General features: G+C 27.5%; 2 protein-coding genes and 1 pseudogene across 2 annotated transcripts; 1 reads left to right on the forward strand and 2 right to left on the reverse strand.

Annotated features, from left to right (window-relative positions):
• The first annotated feature begins 5,212 nt into the window (after positions 1-5,212).
• LOC114937175 (putative U3 small nucleolar RNA-associated protein 11) lies at positions 5,213-7,059 on the forward strand. Its single transcript, XM_029310600.2, is given in 5 exon segments — positions 5,213-5,436; positions 6,233-6,466; positions 6,469-6,600; positions 6,603-6,892; positions 6,894-7,059. Coding segments are annotated over 4 exon segments (756 nt in total). The 5' UTR covers positions 5,213-5,436; positions 6,233-6,252; the 3' UTR covers positions 7,014-7,059.
• A 2,627-nt stretch (positions 7,060-9,686) lies between these two features.
• On the reverse strand, positions 9,687-12,648 carry LOC114937172 (uncharacterized). The gene is given in 7 exon segments (XM_029310597.2): positions 9,687-9,981; positions 10,706-10,796; positions 11,445-11,457; positions 11,459-11,500; positions 11,502-11,533; positions 12,116-12,250; positions 12,573-12,648. Coding segments are annotated over 7 exon segments (684 nt in total).
• A 5,150-nt stretch (positions 12,649-17,798) lies between these two features.
• Positions 17,799-17,920, reverse strand: LOC146724671 (5S ribosomal RNA; annotated as a pseudogene).
• Between the last annotated feature and the right edge of the window lie 5,989 nt (positions 17,921-23,909).

Raw genomic sequence — 23,909 nt, forward strand, 5'->3', positions numbered from 1 at the left:
ACCCAACGAGCCCGCGAAAATGCTGAGGTGTCTTCACGAGTAGATTCGATCATCGTGGATTCAAAGCCGTTAGCGAAACGTCAAAAGGGATGGTACACCATGATCAAAGGACGTCAACCGATCAATCGAATGCGAAACCGAACACGAAACAATCACTCGACATCATCTAGTGGAGTACAGGTCTTCAGTCAAGGATCTTGACGGTAGGCGATACGGTCTTCGCTTCCTGCGCGAGCACATCAGTCTACGCAAACCGAATAATCTCTTTTTTCTGTTTTTTTTTTTTTAATATAAAGTGTTATATGTTTGCAAATATATTAGACGAATTAAGAGAATATCTCTCAGTCAGAATGTATATTTTGTGAAATGATGTCTAAAAATTTTGTTTAAATAATTTTTGATCCAATTAATTTTTGTTATATTAATTCTATACAGAGTATAATCGAAAAGAATTTTTTATTTAAAAGTTGCGACGTGTTACAAGTATTTATATATGTATATGATATATTACGCATTTTTATATATTAACGTTTGAAAATTAAATTGAAATGATTATAGTGTAGTGTTTGACAGAAAATATTAAAAATACATTACTTTAGATCTTGGAATATATCTTGCTTATTATTATATTGAAGAAAAGGATATGTTATGAAATGTTTTTTTTATTGTATATATTATCTCTTTCATAAATATTGAAATAAATGTAAAAATTATATCATTAAAATATAACATCAAAGTTTCATATTTTCCGACAATATTGATTTATATTATTTAACATATATAAATATATATATAATTTGGAATTTCTATACTTATTTTTAAAAATAAAAATGTATATCCATTTAATTTAATCAGCTGATCATTTCATACGCATAGATACAGCACTGAATCATAGAATTTTATGATTGTATCTGTGTGATTGAAATATAATATATAGTCAGAGAGAAGCCTGAGAGAGGCCATGCCGGCGATTTTCGTGGGACGCTTTAAAGACCGTACAGCAGCGCCGTGCATCCACTTTTAGGAATTGAAACTACGTAGTCACATCCATTACATCCACTTTTCGATTTGTGGTTCACGTCCGTGCTAAATACATCCACTTTTTGATTAATAAAATCTAAAATCATTTTTAATGCACGTGTCCAACATTTTATATTCATAAATTATAGGTAAAACATATATAGGGAATATATTTCGTATTTACATAAATAAATTAACAAATATATGCATATATTTTTTATGCAATATTTTTCATTTTAACATATATATTAACATGTATATATATATAATATATATATATATGTGTATATACGTATATTCGTAAAATACTATAATGAAAAAAATCTTGGGTAAGAAAAGACTGTGAAAACTGTGACAATTAATATCATCTCGTTTTGTTCTTTATTTGTTCTCTCTCTTTCTCTCGCTTTCGATGAATATCCGGAGATTTTAATATATAATAATTTATACGAATTTAAATGTCTCATATAAAAGTATATAATATCAGAGAGAAAGATGAGAGCGGCCAGGCCGGCGTTTTGGCTGTTACCGTTTTTACGGGACTGCTTGAAGCGCCCCTCGCACCCGTTTTTAATATCGGAAACTAACTGCAACACCATTTTTCTGGCAGGGTCGATTAAAGTTTGTATTATGGTTGCGAGTCCTTGCTACGCCCATAATTTTCGTGTTAACACAGTATCACGTATTCATTCTGTATAGTGCGATCTTTTTCTCTTTATATATATATATAATAATAATATATATGTATTTATATAATTTGTATAAAACTAAAATATAATTATTAAAACTATATATATATTATGTATATGTGTAATGAAATATATAAATCTTATTTTAATTAAAATAAAAAGAACGATTAATTGTTCGACCACCTGGATTTTGGAATGTAATTTTTATATATATTATATTATATTTAATATTTATCGCCGCTTCTATTAATATGAAGTGCAATGTCAACGTGCAATAATGTACAATTATTTAAAGTTTCCATGCCTAATGTATCATGCCGGTATAAAAGAACGTCAAGTAGCATGCGTAGCCGAGCAACTAAGATGACGAGCTGAAATCGTGGACATTTCAAGTTCAAACCCCTGCCTTTTTCAGATTTTTTTTCACTTTTTTCAAATAAGTTATTATGTGTATAAATGTGTAATAATCAATATATCATTATTTGATAATTTTTTTTGTAATGGAACAAAATAAATTATTTTTTAATTCTGCGAGGAATTTAATTATTAATGCAAACGCCCACACACATAATTTAGATATTCAATTTTTTTTAGTTCAAATGTTTCTTGCAATCTGTATACGACAATCAGTCCACTCGCTGTGCCACAGATTGCATCGCATAATACGCTCAGAGTTATAATACGATAGAGATCGCTTTACGCTGTTTTTCCTTGAAATAAATAAATTTTACGTGTTGTGTACGCGTGTTTAGTATATTTGTTCTTTCATATTAATTTAACTATAATTAGTTTTTTAATTAAGATTATTTTAGTGTTAGTGTTTATTTGTTAGTGTCCTGTTTCTCTTAATTTCGACATTTTTTAATTTGTCTTTTTTTTTTTGGTGTTTGGTGCTAATTATTATTTTATTTTACAATGTCGATGTAAACACCGGTTTTACGATAAATGTGTGTATTAAATTGCACAGAATATTTAGGACAAAAGATGGAAAACCGTTTATTTTTTCGATTTCCATAACAACAAACGGTGTGCGGAGACATGATTTATGGTTACGCAATAGATGAGTGAGTTTATAAAATTGATTTACTTATTTATATCAATATATAATATATATTGATGATATATGAAACAAATATATATATATCTTCTTTGTTTTTTTTAATAAATATGTCAGATATTATGTATGTTTAAGTATGGATTACGTTGAAGTGTTTCTTGTGCCGCGTTTTTCTGATCTCGCCGAACGGTTCGCGAAATCCTGTGCGAATAAAAAACGATGCGCGTGTGTGTGTGCGTGCGATTGTGATGATCAGTTTCAGTTCGTCTTCAACGCTTGACGAGAGAAGAGGTCCCGAACTGCTGTAAGTTTATAAAAACATATTTTTGTATAACCATTAGAACGATTTATATTATTTTTTTTGTCTAGAAAACGTTATATTAATAACCGTTATGAAAACGATCTTGACGACGGCGAACGATGCCGGTGACGACCGTCCGTCGAGATCGTTTTCATAACGGTTATTAATAATAACGTTTTCTAGACAAAAAAAATAATATAAAATCGTTCTAATGTGTTATACAAAAATATGTTTTTATAAACTTACAGCAGTTCGGGACCTCTTCTCTCGTCAAGCGTTGAAGACGAACTGAAAACTGATCATCACAATCGCACGCACACACACACGCGCATCGTTTTTTATTCGCACAGGATTCGCGAACCGTTCGGCGAGATCAGAAAAACGCGGCAAAGAAACACTTCAACGTAATCCATACGTAAACATACATAATATCTGACATATTTTATTAAAAAAAACAAAGAATATATATATATATTTGTTTCATATATCATATCAATATATATTATATAGTGATATAAATAAGTAAATCAATTTTATAAACTCACCACTATTGCGTAACCATAAATCATGTCTCGCACCCGTTTGTTATGGAAATCGAAATAAACGTTTTCCATCTTTGTCCTATATTTGTGCAATTTAAATACACACATTTATCGTAAAACCGGTGTTTACTCGACATTGTAAAATAAAAATAATAATTAGCACCAACACCAAAAAAAAAAGAAAATTAAAAAATGCGAAATTAAAGAAACAGGACACTAACAATAAACAACTAACACTAAAATAAATCTTAATTAAAAAACTAATTATAGTTAAAATTAATATGAAAGAACAAATATACTAAACACGCGTACACAACACGTAAAATTTATTTATTTCAAGGAAAAACCAGCGTAAAGCGATCTCTATCGTATTATAACTCTGAGCGTATTATGCGATGCAATCTGTGGCACAGCGAGTGGACTGATTGTCGTATACAGATTGCAAGAAACATTTGAACTAAAAAAAATTGAATATCTAAATTATGTGTGGGGGCGTTTGCATTAATAATTAAATTCCTTGCAGAATTAAAAATAATTTATTTTGTTCCATTACAAAAAAAAATTATCAAATAATGATATATTGATTATTACACATTTATACACATAATAACTTATTTGAAAAAAGTGAAAAAAAAAAATCTGAAAAAGGCAGGGGTTTTGAACTTGAAAATGTCCACGATTTCAGCTCGTCTCTTAGTTGCTCGGCTACGCATGCTACTGACGTTCTTTATACCGGCATGATACATTAGGCATGGAAACTTTAAATAATTGTACATTATTGCACGTTGACATTGGCACTTCATATTAATAGAAGCGGCGATAAATATTAAATATAATATAATATATATTAAAAATTACATTCCAAAATCCAGGTGGTCGAACAATTAATCGTTCTTTTTATTTTAATTAAAATAAGATTTATATATTTCATTACACATATACATATATATATATATTTTAATAATTATATTTTAGTTTTTATACAAATTATATAAATACATATATATATATATATATATATATAAAGAGAAAAGATCGCACATATACAGAATGAATACGTGATACTGTGTTAACACGAAAATTATGGGCGTAGCACGGACTCGCACCAAATACAAACTTTATCGACCCTGCCAGAAAATGGGTGTGCAGTTAGTTCCGATATTAAAAACGGGTGCGAGGGGCGCTTCAAGCAGTCCCGTAAAACGGTAACAGCCAAAACGCCGGCCTGGCCGCTCTCATCTTTCTCTCTGATAATATATATATTAAAATAAACAAATCGCATAAAAAAATATATGTATGTTATATTTATTAATTATTTATATAAATATGAAATGTATTTCCTATATATGTTTCTACCTATAATTTATGAATATACCATTGTTTGGACATATGCATTAAAAAGATTTTAGATTTATTACTCGAAAAGTAAAATGCATTTAGCACGGACGCGAACCACAAATCGAAAAGTGGATTGTAAATGAATGTGGCTACGTAGTTCCAATTCCTAAAAGTGGATGCACGGCGCTGCTGTACGGCTTTTTAAAGCGTCCCACGAAAATCGCCGGCATGGCCTCTCTCAGGCTTTCTCTCTGATATAGTTTATGGTCGATTGAATCGAACACATGGAATATGGAATATGAAACGAAAACACGCTAGCCATCCAATGCCATTTTAACCTAAAAAAAAGAAGTAAAATAATTGTAACTCAACTTATGCAACGATTAAACTACAATTCGATACAATTGTTGAATGTGAAGTTATATAGTGATCACGTCTATTATTAATCGACAAAAAAACAATAGCAATTTGTTCAGTGAATATTAAAAAGTAAGTTATAATTATTACAATAAAAGCAGAACTCTTTTATCGATATTTTATTTGCTATCAAATTTATTAAATAAATACTAAAAATAAAAATACAGAATTATTTCTCAGTAGTATGTTTCATATACAATGTTTTATTAGATGTCCTACAATTTTGTATATACAAGGTGTATCATAAATCACGCATCTCTGGAGCATAAATTCCTCAACTCAAATAAATCGAAAATAAATAATGACAAAATTACGTTTCAGACTTCATTAAAGAAAATAAAGAGAATAAATAATTATGACCAATGCTGGCTAATTTAGATTTATTAAATCAATCTTACAAACACCATATTTCGATCATGATTTTTGGTCCTCTTCAGGTGTACTAAAATCAATTATAATAATAGTAATAAGCGCTAAGACATACGGGAAATCAATAAAGGAAAATTCTTACCAGTTAAATATTAAATCTTTAAAGAGTTACAATTAAATAATCAAAAAATTTAGTTGGAGTAAAATTATTTTTGTTTAAGTTGAAAACCATAACATAAATTGACTAATAAATAGATAACAAAAGGTTGAAATTATATAAGGTCTTAAAATAATCCAATATCTTGAATGCACGAATTAGCACGATTTAAAAGAGAATTTCTTGCTGCAACGTTAGCCTGTCTATTAAAGCAATTGCTTTTTAAAACTCAAACATAATTTTGTCATTCTGTATTTCGATATATTTTGACTTGACGAATTTATTCCCCCGATATGCTGTATATTATGAATTTTTAAGATATTAATACGCACTCCTTTCCAGATTATCTGAGCACAATAAAAATGTCATCGTGGAAAAAAGCGGCAAAGGCGGGCCAGAAAATCCATCGAGAACGTCATCAGCCAGAAGAGCGCAAGCATCTTGGGCTATTGGAGAAAAAAAAGGACTGGATTGCCAGAGCCCGGAATTTTCAGGAGAAGCAAGCAACGATCAAGCTTCTACGGAAACGCGCTCTGAACAAAAAATCAGATGAATTTCATTTTCATATGATTAACTCTCATTAGTGAATGGTGTTCATAGAGAGAAGGAGAAGGCAGATAAGCACACACCTGAACAGTTAATGTTGATGAATACACAGGACATCAGATACATAGCGTACAAGAGGAATATTGAAGCGAAGAAGATAGACAAATGCAGAGCCAGTTGCACATGCTCGATGCAGTCAATGAAATACAGAATCAACACACCTTCTTCGTGGATGACGCTACAGAAATAGAGAATTTTGATCTTGCCAAGAGATTTGATACACATCCAGCACTTTTGGTCCAGACGTTCAATCGACCAAGGTTGAGTGTGATTAAAAATATGAAGCTGCCAGAATTGGATGACAAAACTATTTCTAAAATCGAGCAGAAAAAGCACATGGCTTACAAAGAACTGGAGAAAAGGATTCACAGAGAACGCGAGTTGACAATCGTGCAAACAAAAATTGGAAATGCGCAGGGCGTTGAAGGACAAAAAAAGCCAAAAGCCAAAATTAGTAAAACCTGGTTCAAAAGATGCTGCTCCTATTTATAAGTGGAAGTATGAGAGGAAACGATGACTTGTTTGTATCGCAGTTCATAGTAATAAAGTGTTATATAATTTTATATTATGGCATTATTTAATTATGAATATTCAATAAAATTCTGCATTTGATAATTATAGACATGCAGCTTTCATTGCTTCTGTGCTGTCAATTTCTTAATACATTGATTGATAATAATTGATAATTGGCAATAAATCATTTTTTGATCAATTTTACACAATAAGTATTTAACTCCATAATGATAAAAAAGATTTATTTTTTATAATTCATATTATTATAATATTATTATATATATTTATATATAAATATATAAAATTACTTAATAGACATCAGTATCAATCATAATTTAATTAAAATTATGTTACAATTATATTTAGTTTATTTCTATATTATTCATTGTTTCTTTTACTCTTATCAAATTAATCATTCACTTTCTTTTAGATTTTTAATTTTCTATCATATTATTCCTTTATTATTAATTATTTTTTTAACATTCTGCCATTACTTTTCTTTTTGCAACAATTGCAAATCCATATACAATTGTAATCGTCATTTAAGATAATTGTTTCTCGAACAATATAATCCAAATAAATAATTCCGTTCTTCACTATTGGAAATGCAATGTGTAACATATTTGTTAAAGTTTACATATTATTGTATCTAACCTTTGTGTGATCTATGATCCAAGTCTCTTTTATTGAAATCTTCTGCTTAATCGTTTGTAATCAGTCGCAGATGCAATTTTCGGTCAAATTTTTGTTGAAAATAATCTCACACATTTAGTTTTATAATAATAATAACTATATTCTCTATACACTGACAATCCATAATACGTTCTTTTTTTTTCTGTCATAATATGAAAACAAATATTATCTACACTATAAAATCATATCTCCTTCAGGCTCTTTCACGTCGAATAATCGTTAAAAGTCTTTTTATATTGTATTTTTAAAACAAAACCGCTCAATAATATCGACTTTTTTACTAGTAGAGGAGACCGCGGTGTTGTCACCTTTTTTTCGATACCGGTTTTTAACAACAAAATAAATAATTTTAATGGAATGTAGTGTACCTTTGTAAGTATGAATCTCTCTTTGACTATGTTTTTGGGTATTTTTGGTCTACACATCACTTTGTTCAATCAGTATAGAGTAAAAATAACAAAGGTGTAAAAATTTAATTTTCAAAATCGCCGGGGCAGAGTGGTCACTTCATTCTTAAACTAGATTTTAAATAAAAATACGTAATTTCGACCATGAAAACAATAAAGTATATTTTATTAATCATTTTAATAGAAAATTTAAACATTTATTACAAACATTTATTATTTTGACATTTATTAAATTTAAAACATTTATTAATTTTTTTTAGCATTTATTTTTTAAGTGTGCTACTTCATTATTATTCTTCTTCTTCAGCAGTCATTTAACATAGTTCTTGAAAATCCATATTGTTTTGCGGCTGTTTGAATTTTAATTTTATCTTTTTTTACTGCAAGAACTGCCTTCCTCAGTTGCTCCTTGTCGACAGGAGTCGTTTTGCAATAATACGTGCGCGTCTTTTTTTTTTTTGCAATAGAAAAAAAACAATGACATTTGCAACGGAAAATCATCCGGGTGAAGTCGTTGCTGTGATTTGGTGACGACTTCATCCCAGACCACAGATTTCACGTTTAGTCGTTCATAAAATATTAGAAATAAACAAAAATAAAAAACTGCACTGGATTTCTGTTCAGCAAACATTACTCTTTAAAATCATTTATCTACAGATTTAAGAAAACTTTAATATTAAAAATTTTCGATCTGCAAAAAATTTAATTTTTGACTACTGAAAATACGTTTGTTGTAATCAAAATCACAACATGGTATATAACTTTACTAAATTCTGTTGGTCATGTGGACATCATAAATAGCGTTTATAATATTAACAACGAGTTCACATAACATATTAGATTTCAAGATAACTGTAATGATGACTTCGCCCGGTCTCTCCCCTATATTTATTCCTAAGTAACTTATTTTCCTAACTTATATATCCGTTTTTCTTAATTTTTGTTTGTTCCTAATTAATATATATATATATATTATATATATATATATGGAAAAAAGTGCAAAAATAACTATATTATCTTTCACGTTCGGGACGGTCAATGTTGTTTTTAAATTTTGTACAATTGTATAAGATCCACATTAACATATATATATAGAGGTGTCTGACATAAAGTGTCATACCGAAAATTACAAGCAGATTTTCCTTAGCAAAATGTCGAGAGAGGCCATCATTTTTTGTATGTTCCCAATATTTGCCATCATGTATCTTTATAACTAAACCTTTAAATTAAAATTTTATTAAAGTAAACTTTACTTGACATATTGATTGAAGAATGTGGTTTTGTTAATATTTTATTTTATTCCCACAAGGCTTATAGTTTGCGAAAAACCTTTATTTTCAATCGCTTTATAACTCGAAAATTATTGATAATCCTCAATATTTTTGCTGAGGAAAAATTGTCTCCAAATAACAAGATTTACTTCTATATTTTCGATGTGACACCTTATGTCAGACACCTTGTATATATTTAACTTTAAAATTAAATTTTCAAATTTTTCTTGTCAATTGTCATTTACGCGACAATTATATCTTCATTGATAGATTTCTATTGATCTTTTCTAAAATCCTTTTTATATATTAATCGATTATTTCATCCAACATAAGTTCCGTCATATTCATATCACTTATTCCTCCCATTTCTGCCATTCCATTTGTTGTCAATGTTTGCATAGTCATCATTTTTTCTGCCGTCGTTGACTCTGTCATCGATGGCTGTTCATTTCCTGCCATGGACATTTTTTCCGTCTGCCATTCTGTCGTGTTATTGACGGGCATCATCGGCAACTCCATTGATACACTTATACAATTATAATTGATCTGCCAAAGTTGTTTCGTGGCATAAATGTCCAGGCGAAGGCAAGCAGTGATAGATCTACACGAAAAATAAAAATTGCAAGCAATATAAATGTCTAAATAGAAGCAAGATATGTTGATAGATTTAGTAAAATAATAAAAATAATTAAGAATTGTAAATTAAACTAATAAAAATTTTATTTAAACAATTTTGGATTTTTTCTCATTAATATGACAATAAATTTGCCAATACAGGATGTTTGATTTTAATTAATATAATCAAATATATATTACTGAAATTATGACTGTAACGAGAAAATATTTCATACAGAAGTCAAAAGGTTTTGAAAGGGAAAAAAGTTGATAATCTTGAATTTTAAGTAAGGTCGTTTTTCAAAGTTACTTGAGAAGATTGATTTAATTTTAAATAATAGAACAACTTATTTTTTTATATATAAATTTATTTTTTTGCAATATTTAGTATAAAAAGTTATAAATGTAAAATGGCCAAAAAGTAAATATTTTCTAAGAGTTTGTGCTTCAAAAATGTGAGATAATTTTATATAAACTATAAAATATTTCCGTAAAATATTTATTTTCTTATTTACCTCAATGCTTTTATACAAAAGATGAAGAAATTAATTGTGGTAAAAAAATCACATAGTGCTTATTTGAAGAAAAGTATGTATAAACTAGCAATTAATATTTTAATCATAATTTCAGCAATATTCGACTACGTTAATTAAAATAGGCCACCTTCTATGAAGTCATTTTGGTAAAATTGTAATCTTTTGGACACCTACGTAGGAAATTGCTTCAACTCTAAAATGTTGATACATCGGTTCGAAATAGGCAACCAGGAACGTTCACGCCAAAACTGTAACGGTCTGAAGTCTGCAAAATAAATTTGCAAAGTATATAAAGCCGCGCTTATATAACAATTGTTTCTCTCTTTCAGTTTCTATATTATGTGTGAAATCTTTCTAATTGTTTGCTTTTTAATAAGAAAATTGTGGTTTATTTATTGGCCACAGTGTTGTACTTATAGATGATTTAAAAAGCTAGATAAAGATGAGATGAAAATATGTAAATTCATCTTAGATAAGATAAAAGATATTTTATTTTAATATATATAGATAAAAGATAAAATTATATGGCGATTCATCTAGATACTTTGTAGATAATGTTTTAAGACCGCTTATGTAAACACAGTTATAAAAAATGTTAAATTATAAAGGACTATAAAAATATATTTATACTTTTATTTATCAATTTTTATGCTTAAGTTCTACTAATAATTATTTTTATGTGCTATGAGTTCTAAATCAAATTATTTGAATAATTTAGTGAAGATAATCCTTTTTTCATCTAAAATGCACACACATATAGATAATATATATTTTATTTATCTAATAAAAAAAATAAGATGACGCCAAAATTTCATCTATATATAGATGATCATCTATGTAATTTTATTTAGATAAAAGCAAACACTGCCGCCAATATTATTTGCACAGCGAGATATTAATCGAAATCACTCACTCGTGATTGTTCTGGGTACTGAGTGTGTCCGAACTCAACGCAACGTCTACGTTCATATCCATTTCTCTGATAAGTGAAATTCACACATACTGCAACATAGAAAGCAATATATTATATATATACATTATATATATATATATATAATATATATATATATATTTATTTATGTGTATTTAATTTATATATTTAATTTATTTATATATTTATTTAATTATAAAAACATTTACCTCGGCTTAATGAAAAAAATAAAATGGATTTCTTGCAAATAGTACAATAAATTGAAAAATTTCTTTTTATAAAATCAACTATAATTATAAGAAAACAATTTAAATATAAGAAAATTTAATTTTTCTTACGATTACATTGAAAAAAGATTGCCGACTACTCTGTCTCTTTCTGTATCTTCAAAATTTTACATTTTTAAAGAACATTTTATCCATTATTCAAGTGCAGTTTTGTAAGTAATTTATATTTTCAAATATAATTTACTTACAAATATATTTTTTTAAGCATAAGAATAAAGATATTTATCTTTTAAAAAATTATTTTAAAAATTATATACTATGTATACATAATAACTTTTTGCCAAATTACATCTTCGACGAGAAGAAAAGAAGTTCCGTATTTTTTTATTAAATAATGTATCAACTTTAATTTTTTTAATAACTTACAATCTTTCTTCGCTTTAGTATATAGGATTATCACACTTTGACAACAAGAACAGGAAAAGGACATCGAGCACTTGCACGATTGTTGAGTAACCGAGATCGTTCTATAAATCAGAAGTCCTCTGGATGCAGCAATATCTAATAAAATGTTTCATTTATTAGCATTTTTATTTAAATTTAGGGCTCACATAATAAAATAAATCCAAAACATCTAAAAGGTGTATTTTTTGAAGTAAAACTTTCTTAACTTTGACTTATATATACACATATTAGTTACGAAAGTTTTGTTTCTACCCAAGTTCAATACTTTAATATTAATAAATATTTATAAATACCTAGATAACTAGAAAAATTTTTTAATTTACTAAAATATTTAAAAAATCTACTGTTTTAATAATTATATATAAAAATATGTTATATGATTATATAAAAATATAATGTAAAATATCATTGCACTGACTTGCACGGGCAGTAATAGCTTCACGAATAAAACACAACCATATCAAAACAAGAGCACTGATATTGCGCGAATTCATATTTACATATTACGTTTATAGTAGTATAAGCAAATATATATGTTCTCTTTTCTTGCAAAATTATATTATTAACTTATTATTGAGTTGTGTATGCATGCAACAACGTTTCGTTTTGCACTAAACACTTTCTACTTTTATGCGTTCTGCTCGGCATTGTACAGGATGCAATCACGAGCTATTATAATATGAGCCTTTAGAAAATATCTGGAACATTTGTGTCCACTTTGTATTATGTGCAGGTAAAATTCACTATTATAATACTATACATTCATGCATTCAGCATCCGTTACTCATAACTGAAACTATACCGCAATATATACAGTTATTATATAAAATATAGGATTTAAAAATATAATCAATAATCAACAAATTGTTTTAATAAATAATTATAAGAGTTTAAAGAAAAATGCGTTATTTCTAACATATTTTTTCTTAAAAATTATGTACATTGTATTCAGTACCGGCTTTTAGGGTAGGGCGCAGTGGGGCGACTGCCCGGGGCGCCGGATCTGTAGGGGCGCTGCTGCCCGGTGCCCCATAGAGTCCCTCTAATAAGATGTCGCGACTCTTATTAGAGGAACTCTTAATGCCCCCTAGTATGCAAAGGTACCTATATCTCCTCACTGTGTTATACCCTGACATGCTCTCTATACTTTTGTATATCTTTTGATTCTTTTGTCTCACATCTGTATTTATCATGGCTATCGCGTTCTCCGCTTTGTGCGGATCCTCATCGCCACGCTTGACGTTCGACTCCCTCATCACGCGGGCGCCTTCCGTAATCTCTCAAAAACTCTAGTTTAAGCTTTGTCCTCTAAAAAACCCGAAATAATAAAAGTATATAAAATACAAAAAAATACAAAAAATAAAAAAATATAAATATATAAAAAAACAAAAGCAAAAAAGGAACTACAAAAACTTTCTACGTCCACGTCGTTAGCTCTGGGTAAAGCTAAAGGAAAGTTTTTTGAATTTTTATATGCGTGCATTCGTTTATATCCGTTTAGACTAGTAAAAATATCGAAAATTGAATGGGCGCCACGATAATCTTGCCCAGGGCGCCAATGTTGCTAAAACCGGCACTGATTGTATTTAAAAATAAATTAAATTTTGTTATGAAACATTTTTATTCCTCAATTTAATTTAAAATTAATATTAAATAATATGCTCTCTTTGATGAACAGAATCATAAATTGTCACTTGTTTTGAATATAAAATCTAAAAAAAAAACTAAATTCGAATTGTAAGTAATTATTTAAATTTGTATATTATTCTAAAATATTGTTTTATAATTGTATATACACATAGATATAATCACATGTTTCACATATTCTTCAATATTAAAAAATTATTTAAGGGAAAAATATTGTATTACGCAATATTTAGTAGATAAAAATATAAATATATATATATATATATATATATATATCCTTCTTTATATACATATATAAAAGGCATGTTATTGATTCTCGAATATCTCAAAATTCTTTCGCGAAAGTCTCGAAATATATTATTGTTGCCCCTTTTCTACAACATCGATTATAATTCTATCCTTGTACTTACTTTATGAGCGGACGTCATTATTAAATTTGTGATTTAGTAATTTCGATTTTATATATAATAGTTTTTCAGTTAGAAAGAAAAACATGCATTGACTAGATTTTGTAAAATTTTGATTTGTAAAATGGAATAAAATTGAAAATAATCGAAAAGTTAAGATAGTATAATGTATTATTTAAAATATTTTAAAACATTTTGCTGTTTAATTATTTTTAACAAATTAATAATTCAAAATTTAATTAGTAAGTTAATATTCAATTAAAATATATATATTTATAAATTAAACTTCGGCTCGTATACAATTAAAATATGTGATATAATAAAAGGCCAACTTAACGAGCTTATATGCTATTAATTGAAAAATTTATTTATTAATTTACGTCATACTATACAAAAAGATAAACGTTTCGACTGTACGACAGTCTTTTTCAATATCCTAATAATATGTTAAAAAATTAATTTAGTCATATCGACCTTATTATAAATACAACAATTATGAGATAGATATCGACAGATATCGATTTGTTTTTTAAAAAAGTACACATTGTGATTATGTTAAGTAAAAAGAAATAATTTTTTTAAAAAAAGTGTTATGTTCGTGACAAAAAATGTCGTTACATAATATAACAGCATCTGACGCTCTAACTCATGCCAACAAACATGAATTTTGTACTGCGTTCGTCATATAATCTCATAATTGTTGTATTTATAATAAGGTCGATATGACTAAATTAATTTTTTAACATATTATTAGGATATTGAAAAAGACTGTCGTACAGTCGAAACGTTTATCTTAACTTTTGTATAGTATGACGTAAATTAATAAATAAATTTTTCAATTAATAGCATATAAGCTCGTTTAAGTTGGCCTTTTATTATATCACATATTTCAATTAAAATGTTTTTAAAAGAAAACAATTATTTTAAGATGCATATCTCCTAATTAAATTTTCATATTAATAATGTGTTACAAAAGTAAAAGTAATATGTTCTAATATTTTAAAGTGGATTAAAATATTTTTGACAGTTTTATTAGTTGATTTTTGTCGAAATGTATTAATCAAAGATAAGGTATTGTAGTATCGGGACTCCTCCATAACGCGTAAGTGGGTGATGCGAGAAGGTTAGGCAGAGGGCCTAGGTAGCTTAATGGTTAGAGCAGTCGCCCGGCAAGCGGAAGGTTCTGGGTTCGAGTCCCGGTCTAGTCACCCGAAGGCCCGATTCTTTTTCGCGGATCCCACATTTGGGGGCTCGTCCGGGATGGAGGCAGGATCGGTCTACACGAGGCAAAAACGAGTTGAGAGACGATTGCGGGTGTTGGCTGGGGGTGGGAAAGAGGCCCAAGAACCCAGTGGCACTAGCGCGTGGCGACATTCGAGGGCGAATGTCAATGCAGGACGGCCGAGTGTAGGATCGGGACTCCTCCATAACGCGTAAGTGGGTGATGCGAGAAGGTTAGGCAGAGGGCCTAGGTAGCTTAATGGTTAGAGCAGTCGCCCGGCAAGCGGAAGGTTCCGGGTTCGAGTCCGGTCTAGTCACCCGAAGGCCCGATTCTTTTTCGCGGATCCCACAGTATTATAATATACTATTAATTATTAAACTATTACAACTTGAACTTGTAGATCTAATTGATTTCTACAAGATTGCCCTTTGCAATAAGATGCTGCTTCTTCGAAATAAAAAAGAAAAAGATTTTTTGTCGAAAAAGTTTAATAGAGGTTTAATAAACTGTATATATAATTTTTTTTAATATCCATCCCAGTGAGAAACACCAAATTTGGGTGTAAAAGACGTTGATTTGACGTCTTTTTAACTAATGATTTCTCACTGGGATCTTTTTAATATAAAAATCGAAAATTGACTTCGAATTGATGTCAATTCGACATCTATTTATCTAATCGGCATTGATTCAACGATGAATCGACGTCAATTCATTGTCGAATCGACGTCGATTCGATATCATTTCTGGCTGGGAAGTTAAATTCATTTATTTACATTTCATTGTGTTCAATACTATTCGTAAAATAGATTAAAAATTGTCATTTTGTTAGATAAATGCAATTCAACTAATATTGGTATATATATATACATATATATTGATTTATAATACTCGCATAATACGAATAACAGAATTAAAATATAAAATATAATCATGTATAAAATTTACTTTTTATTTTTAAATTTATTTTTTATAATCAAATCTTTATTTATATTAATAAATATAAATACTAATTTAATTAATATTAATATTTAATTTGTTGTTTATTTTAATTTGTTAAATATAATCATTAATTATAATTCTTAAAAAAAATGATAAATATTAAGAATAGACATTTTTACTATTATAAAAACTTTTTTTTTTTGAGTATGTCAAAATAAGGGACTATAAAAAGTTTATGTTGCAATGCGTAATTATTATTAAATTATCTTTACATTATTAAAGTCTAATATAGAACATAATTTTTATTTATATTTACATTTTATAATAATAGTTTAAAAAAAAAATGATTTTAAAAAAAGATGAAATAGCATCGATATGATATCCAAATAATGCACAATATCAAATGTCTTTAAAAACATATATAAATCTGTTATATTTGAAAATCTGGCGATGAATTCGCTAAATAATATTTTAAATATTTTCCTTTAAAATGTTATAGAGCTCAGACTTCGAAATAAGCATCAAATTTCAAGCATTATTTCGATACGATGTAATGTCAATGATTTCGACGTCAATTATAGACATCGATATGATGGGTCATTTCTCGCTGGGATATATATATATATATATATATATATATATAGTATATATATCATGGAAATTATTAAATTAAATGAAAATTATATGTAATTACATTAAATGGAAATTAAATGAAATTAAATGTAATTAAAAATGGAAATTAAATGGAGAAAAGTAAAATTATAATTGTAAAGTATTACAATTATACGGTATTAAATATTAGAGTTTGAGAATGATATATTTTTTAAGATCTCGCTTTACAATTTTCTTTACAACTGTGTTTTTTTAAATCATATTTTTTTAATTATACGTACTTAGAAATTTGAAATATAAAAATGTTTAGATGCAGAAATATAATTCAGAATATAATTTATTTATTATACAGTGTTATTATTATATAGCAATCCGAAATTTGATAAACTAAATAATAAAGACAATTCTAAATTTCTAAATGAAAATTTTGGAAGGTATCTGCAGAGATAACTACATTTGTACACAATTTTTCGACGCAAGTTGGTTGAAGAATATTTTGAATCATCAGTTTCATCAGCAGAGTTCAAATTATCATATTGTCTTAGCTTTTTAGTTTAAGATTATACGCGCGCAAAAATAAAAAGTAAACTTTGATAAAAATTGACCTTTGATTATTTTTTATGTAAAATAAAAATTAAAATAACAGAAATAAAAATTATAAATTAATGTTTTATTGCAAAATTTTCGAAAATAATTAAAAATGCTTAAGGCAAATAAACAGATGTTCATAATTGTACATAATATGTATGTAAAAATTTATTGAAACCAAAATATATATTATTGTTGATAATAATTTAAATTAAAGAAAAAAAAAAAGTACCAACAGTACATGGTGTTCCCAAGCGGTCCACCCCATCTAAGTACTAACCATGCTCAACGTTGCTTAACTTCAGTGATCGGACAAGAACTGGGCTTGAACAACGTGATATGACCGTTGATGAAATTAATCTTCTCAGTTTTTGTAAAATGTTATACGTAATTTGAAAATTTTAAAGCAATTGCATGTATAGATAAAATAACGTAAAACAGAAATCTTTTTTATTACTCTAAAATCGATTTGATAAATTATTTTAAACACTTTTATTAGAAAATTTATTTTATATTTTAATGCCTCGACTCGGGCACATCAAGTTTTTATTTGTTTTTTTATTTAGGTCTATGGTCTATAATATTTGATGTTTCAATCGGATATTGTAACATAGCGATGATTCAATGAGGAAAATTTTGTTATCGAAAAAAAAATTTTCTCATTGGACCATCGGTTAAGTTCCGACATACGACTTATTGTTAGACCAGGCTTTAATCCTTTAAATTTGCCGAGTCTAAATAATAATTTATTTTAATTATATATATATAAATATGTGTATTATTATTTTTCAGAAAATACAAATTTTTTTTAAAATTATTGTGTAAACCATAATAAAATTTTATAGGTTTACATATTTTTTAAAATAATTAAAAAAATAATAAAATAAAATAATAAATATTTTAAAAAATATATAATATTATCGGAGACGCGGTGGTGTCTCCGGCATGTTCAAACCCTAAAGACCTTAAAAGACACTACAAGTCTCCTTATCCTGCACCATCAAAGTCCATTTTTTGAGGGTGTAGAACTACTAAAATATAAAAATTTTGAATCCTAAAAAAATCATAAAAATAAAAAGGGAGGCCATGTTCAAAAGAAGGCACTCAAAATTTTAAAAGATCTAAAATAAATTATCACGAAAAGTAAAATGATAGGGGATTCGGTGCCAGTTCAAAGTGAACATACGTAAAATGTATATTATTAAATTTTGTAAAAATATTTACCCTGAAAAAAAACTGTGATATTTTTTTTCAAAGGGGCAAGTTCAATTTAACATACATAATATAATAAAACTGATTCAATTTTTATTCTAGAAAAAAAGTGCGAATGTATTCTTTCGGGACTTTTCCCCCCCCCCAAAATTTCCGGGGAAACCATTTGATTCCCTTTTAAAATGTTTTAAAAACCAAATCAAAAAAACACGTATTTTTTTTTACGGGCTTTGATTTTTAAGGGGGGGAAAAACCCCCCCTTTTAAAAATAAAAGGGATTTTCTTTAGGTAAAATTGCAAACTTAAAAATTAAAAAAAAAACTACAAAAATTTTTAAGGTTAAGAGTATTTTAAAAATTAATGAACAAAAATTTTTTTTTTTTTTTTTTTTTTTTTAAAAAACCCCCCCACCTAAATTTTTTTTTAAAATTAAAAAATTTTTTTTCCAATTTAAAGTTTTTTTTCCAAATTCAACCATGGTAATAAAGTTATTTTAAAATACTTTTCAAAAATTAATTAAAAAGCCCCGTTATACGCTCACCCCTGCTATTGGTAAGTATACCGTCAACAAAAAAAATATAAAAAATTTTTTGTAAATTTTTTTATTTTTTTATGTTTTAAACTGCGATTGGTTTTTTTTGTTTAAAAAAAAATTTTTTTTTTAAAAAAAAGTTTTTTTTCCCCCCCCTTTTTTTTTTTTTTTTTTTTCTTCTTTAAAAAAAAAAAAACAATTTTTTTTTAATTTTTTTTAATTAATCTTTTGGGAAAACCTTTGCAATTTTGGGATAAAAAAATTTTTATCTTATTAAAAGAATCATAAAAAATTATTGTGTGTTCCGATAAGTTAAATTTTCAAAAAAAATCTTTTAAAATTTTTTAAAAAAAATAAAAAGATTTTTGTACTTTCTGAAAAGTTTTAAAAAATTGTTAGTAGCAATAATTTTCACGTCGGTGTATCTTTTTGTGTAAAAATCGGAAACTTTTCTTTTTTTGCAATAGAAAGCAAATTAACATCTTGAATTGATTAACCCGCTTAACTTTGTAGACTTTTTTGGTGCAAAAATTAAATATTTTAACAAAACCCCAGAATAAAGCAGAAGGGGAAAAAAGGGAAACTTTTAAAAAATATTACTGGATAGCGTTTTTCTTATATGGGGGGGAAGAAAGGGAAAGAAAAATCTCATTATAAAGAACCTTATAAATTAAATAGTTTTGAAAAAATTGAAGAGACAAAAAGCATGGCATGAAGATAGTTTAAATTCTTCCCATTTTTCAAAGATGAAAAAATTTTTTGATAGTTTTAAAAAAGACGAGCTTTTGAGTATTGGCGTTTGGGGACACGTGAAAACAGAATGAAAAAAAAAGGATCGTCCTCTAAGAGTATCAAAAAATTTAGAAATTTCATTAAACGCAGTTAAGGCGATGGGAAGAACAAATACAATCAGGGGGAAAATCGTACAAAAAAATTATCTTAATCTCCTTTTTTAACACATAAAAATTTTAATCGCTGTCAAATCAGGTTTCATGGTTATGATTTTGTTTTAAAAAGAGGGGTTTACACTAAAGAAAAATAGGAAAAATTTAACCCATTTTTAAAAGCATCTCACAGTTGGATGAAAGATTAAAAATCTCCCGAATTTTTCAAAAAAGTTCGAAGTTTTTCACTAAAGAACATTAAAATTCTGCTGATTTGAAAAAAACATGATGTTTTTCGGGAAAAACAGTAAAACCTCTTATTGAAAAGTTTGGATCTGAAAAAATTTACAAATTTAGATCAAAATGGTTTTTCCAATTTGGGAAATTCACTCTGGGAAAATCATTGTCTAACCGGGGGAAAAAAATAGAACGTGTCTGCAAACCTATCACAAAAACCCATTTTATACGATAAAACCAAAAAATCCTGTAATGGCAATTTGTTGCCCCCTTTTTTTTTGTATTAAAAAAAGTAATGGAAATTTGGGCCAAAAGTACAAGAAAATTTTTTTTAAAGAGAAAATTTTTTGTAAAAAATCGAAATCTGGTAAAAATACATCAGGGATTTTTCCTTTTTTAATTTTTTTTTTTAACAAACCTTTTTTTATTTAACAATTTAAAAAAGAGTCTAAAAAACTATTAATTTAAATTATATTTTTTACAACTTTTAAAATGTGGTTAGAAGAAGCTTTTTTTCGCAAAATTGGTCCCCCAATCGTTCTTCTTATGATTTAGGTGGGCATTGCCCCACTATGATTTCGGATTTAACACCCCCCGGAACACAATTACTAATGAAAAACCGAAAAAAACAGGGAAATACAACCATTTGATTTTGGATTGATTTGGGAAAAATTTTTCTAAAAGATTTTCAGATGCGGGGTTTTACTGTTGGAAATAATATAAACTTCATGAACGAAATAATTAAAAAAATTGCAAACTTTTAACATAATCAATTTTTCATCCCCACTATCAAAACTTATTTAAATATTCGTGGTTTAAAAGTGGTTTTAAAGAATGAAAACCCAAAGATTCGAAAATCCAGTTTCCTTTTGTTTAGACAAAAATTTAACAAAAAGTGATACGAAGGGTTTAATAAAAAAGCTGTAGTAAAATTTCTTGGGCAAAAGTCATTTTGTTTGAAACTTTTTTTTTTCGAATTATTTTGAAGTGTATAATGATGAAAATAAAAAGCAAATAATTTTAAAAAATCAATATCACAAACCAAGTTTTTAAACATAAAAAAATAAATAAGAAATTTTAAAAAAAACTTTTTTTTTTTATTGTTCGAGGGAATTTATTACGCACATAGCCGGGTGAGCGTTATACGGGGCGTTTATAATTTTAATTTTTGAAAAGATATTTCGACATAACTTTATTACACTGGGTTTAATTTGGAAAAAAAAAAGCTTTTAAAATTTGGTAAACAAAATTTTTTTTTTAAAAAAAAAAATTTTGGTGGGAGGGTTTTTTTTAAAAAAAAAAAAAAAAAAATTTTTTTTTTTATAACTTTAAAGTACCCCTTCAAGCCCTTAAAAAATTTTTTACGTTTTTTTTTTTTATCCTTATAGTTTAGCGATATTTATCCAAAAAAAATCCGTTATTTTTTAAAGGGGTGTTTCCCCCTTAAAATCAAATTGCGACGTAAAAAAATACTTCTTTTTTGATTTGGTTTTAACAACATTTTAAGGAGATCAAACGGGTTCCCGGGCATTGTGAAGGGCCCCGTTTGTGCAAAAATATAAAAGTCGTTTATAGAGATTTGATTTGAATTTATACTACCCCCACAATGAAAAATAATTGCTCGTAATTCCCGAGTACCAATTTTTTAAATGACTCAGAAAATAACATGCGGCCTCTCTCAAAAACATGATGTTTCTCGATGTCCATTTAGAAATAATGTCGAAGCTCTTACAGAATAATTACTACAACATTTGAAATACAAAAGTATTACATTAAAAAGAAGATTAGATTAGAATAAGGATTCAACGTATTTTTAAAACCCTCTAACACAAAACGAAGTGAATATACAAAACTATATACAAATACCTTTTTCTTCTGTGTTTCTGAAAAATATTTTAAATAGAAAATAGTGTCTTGCGATCATGAAGAATAAGTTTAAATAGAAAGGTTTCATTTGACTTATTTTTTCGATATTATCACTTATTAATATGTAATTTTTTATTGTATTTTACGACAAATAATCAGTAAACTTTTTTAAGCGTATAGCTTAATTGTACTTAAACCTGAGAACTGTACTTTTATAAATTTTACTTAATATACACCCGTTTCGAGCAACAAGGCAAATTTTTTCTGATCAAAAACTATTTCCCTGAAAATACGGTTAACCCCAAATCGGAATTTGATACGAAAATTCAAAATTTTACCTAAAGAAAAGATGGGAGGTTTTTAATTTATACAATTTTCACAACTCTTATTTCATTATTTATTCTACCATCGAAAGTTTTTTGAGAGCAGGCCGCCATGTTATTTTTCTGAGTCATTAACAAATTGGTACTCTGGAATTACGAGCAATTATTTTTCATTGTACGGGCTAGTATGAATTTCAAATCAAATCTCTATAAACGACTATTATATTTTGTGCACTAAGAATAACATATCGCACTTATTTTCTAGAATCAAATTGTAATCAGTTTTACTTATATGTATGTATATTCAATGTGAACTTGCACCTTGAATAAAATATCACAGTTACTTTTCATGGTAATATATTATTACTAAATTTAGATAATATACACTTTACGTATGTTCACTTTGAACTGGCCCTTGAATAACATATCAGTTACTTTTCGTGATAATTTATTATTAGATCGTTTAAAATTTTTGAGTACCTTCTTTTGAACATGGCCTGACCTTTTCATTTTTATGATTTTTTTAGGATATTTTTTATGCTTTTGTTGTTCGTATAATAATGGATTAAAACAAGGAAAAAAAGAATCCTCCTTTTTATTTTTAATAGAACATTAAAAAATCTTTATATAAAGTATAATGTACAATTATTTATTATATTAATAACAATAAATATGTATGCAAAGCATAATTATAATATTAATATTATCCATTTTTTACAAAACGTTCTTATTAGAATATATCATCGTCGTCGTCGTCATCATCATCATCATTTCCCTCATCTTCGTCATTATCCTCATTTTCATCATCATAATCGTCTTCATCATTATTATCGTGTCCGGGGAAAAACTTCTACTTGACCCAAACCCCTCCGTCTTCTGGTTTTAAAAGAGCTAGTCCCCCCCTTTTCACCGAATCTAAGGCAGTCTAAAACTCACCTAATCAACAAATAGGTGTAATTAGACATATTATTTCACATGTAATTAAATATTATTTGATGTATCATTTGTATATCAATTTTTCATATAAAATTGTACATTTATACGTTTAAGCAATTATACAAAAATTTTTTGCATTACTATTTTTTTACAGAAAGTGCGTGGTGTAAATATTCAAAACATTCTTTTTAATAACAAATCCTTGAATCTGACCTTGAACACTGGGCGTATCCTCGAATTTTCCTTCCATGTTGACAAACAGATGAATATTTCTACTTGGAAGTTATATATAAAATTGACCACGCTCTCATAAACGGTATCCTTGGAAAGGGAAAGCATACGGTCAGGTT

Source organism: Nylanderia fulva, unplaced genomic scaffold (genome assembly GCF_048542155.1).
Source record: "Nylanderia fulva isolate GAGA-0341 unplaced genomic scaffold, ASM4854215v1 Scaffold1207, whole genome shotgun sequence".
Lineage (NCBI taxonomy): Eukaryota > Metazoa > Arthropoda > Insecta > Hymenoptera > Formicidae > Nylanderia > Nylanderia fulva.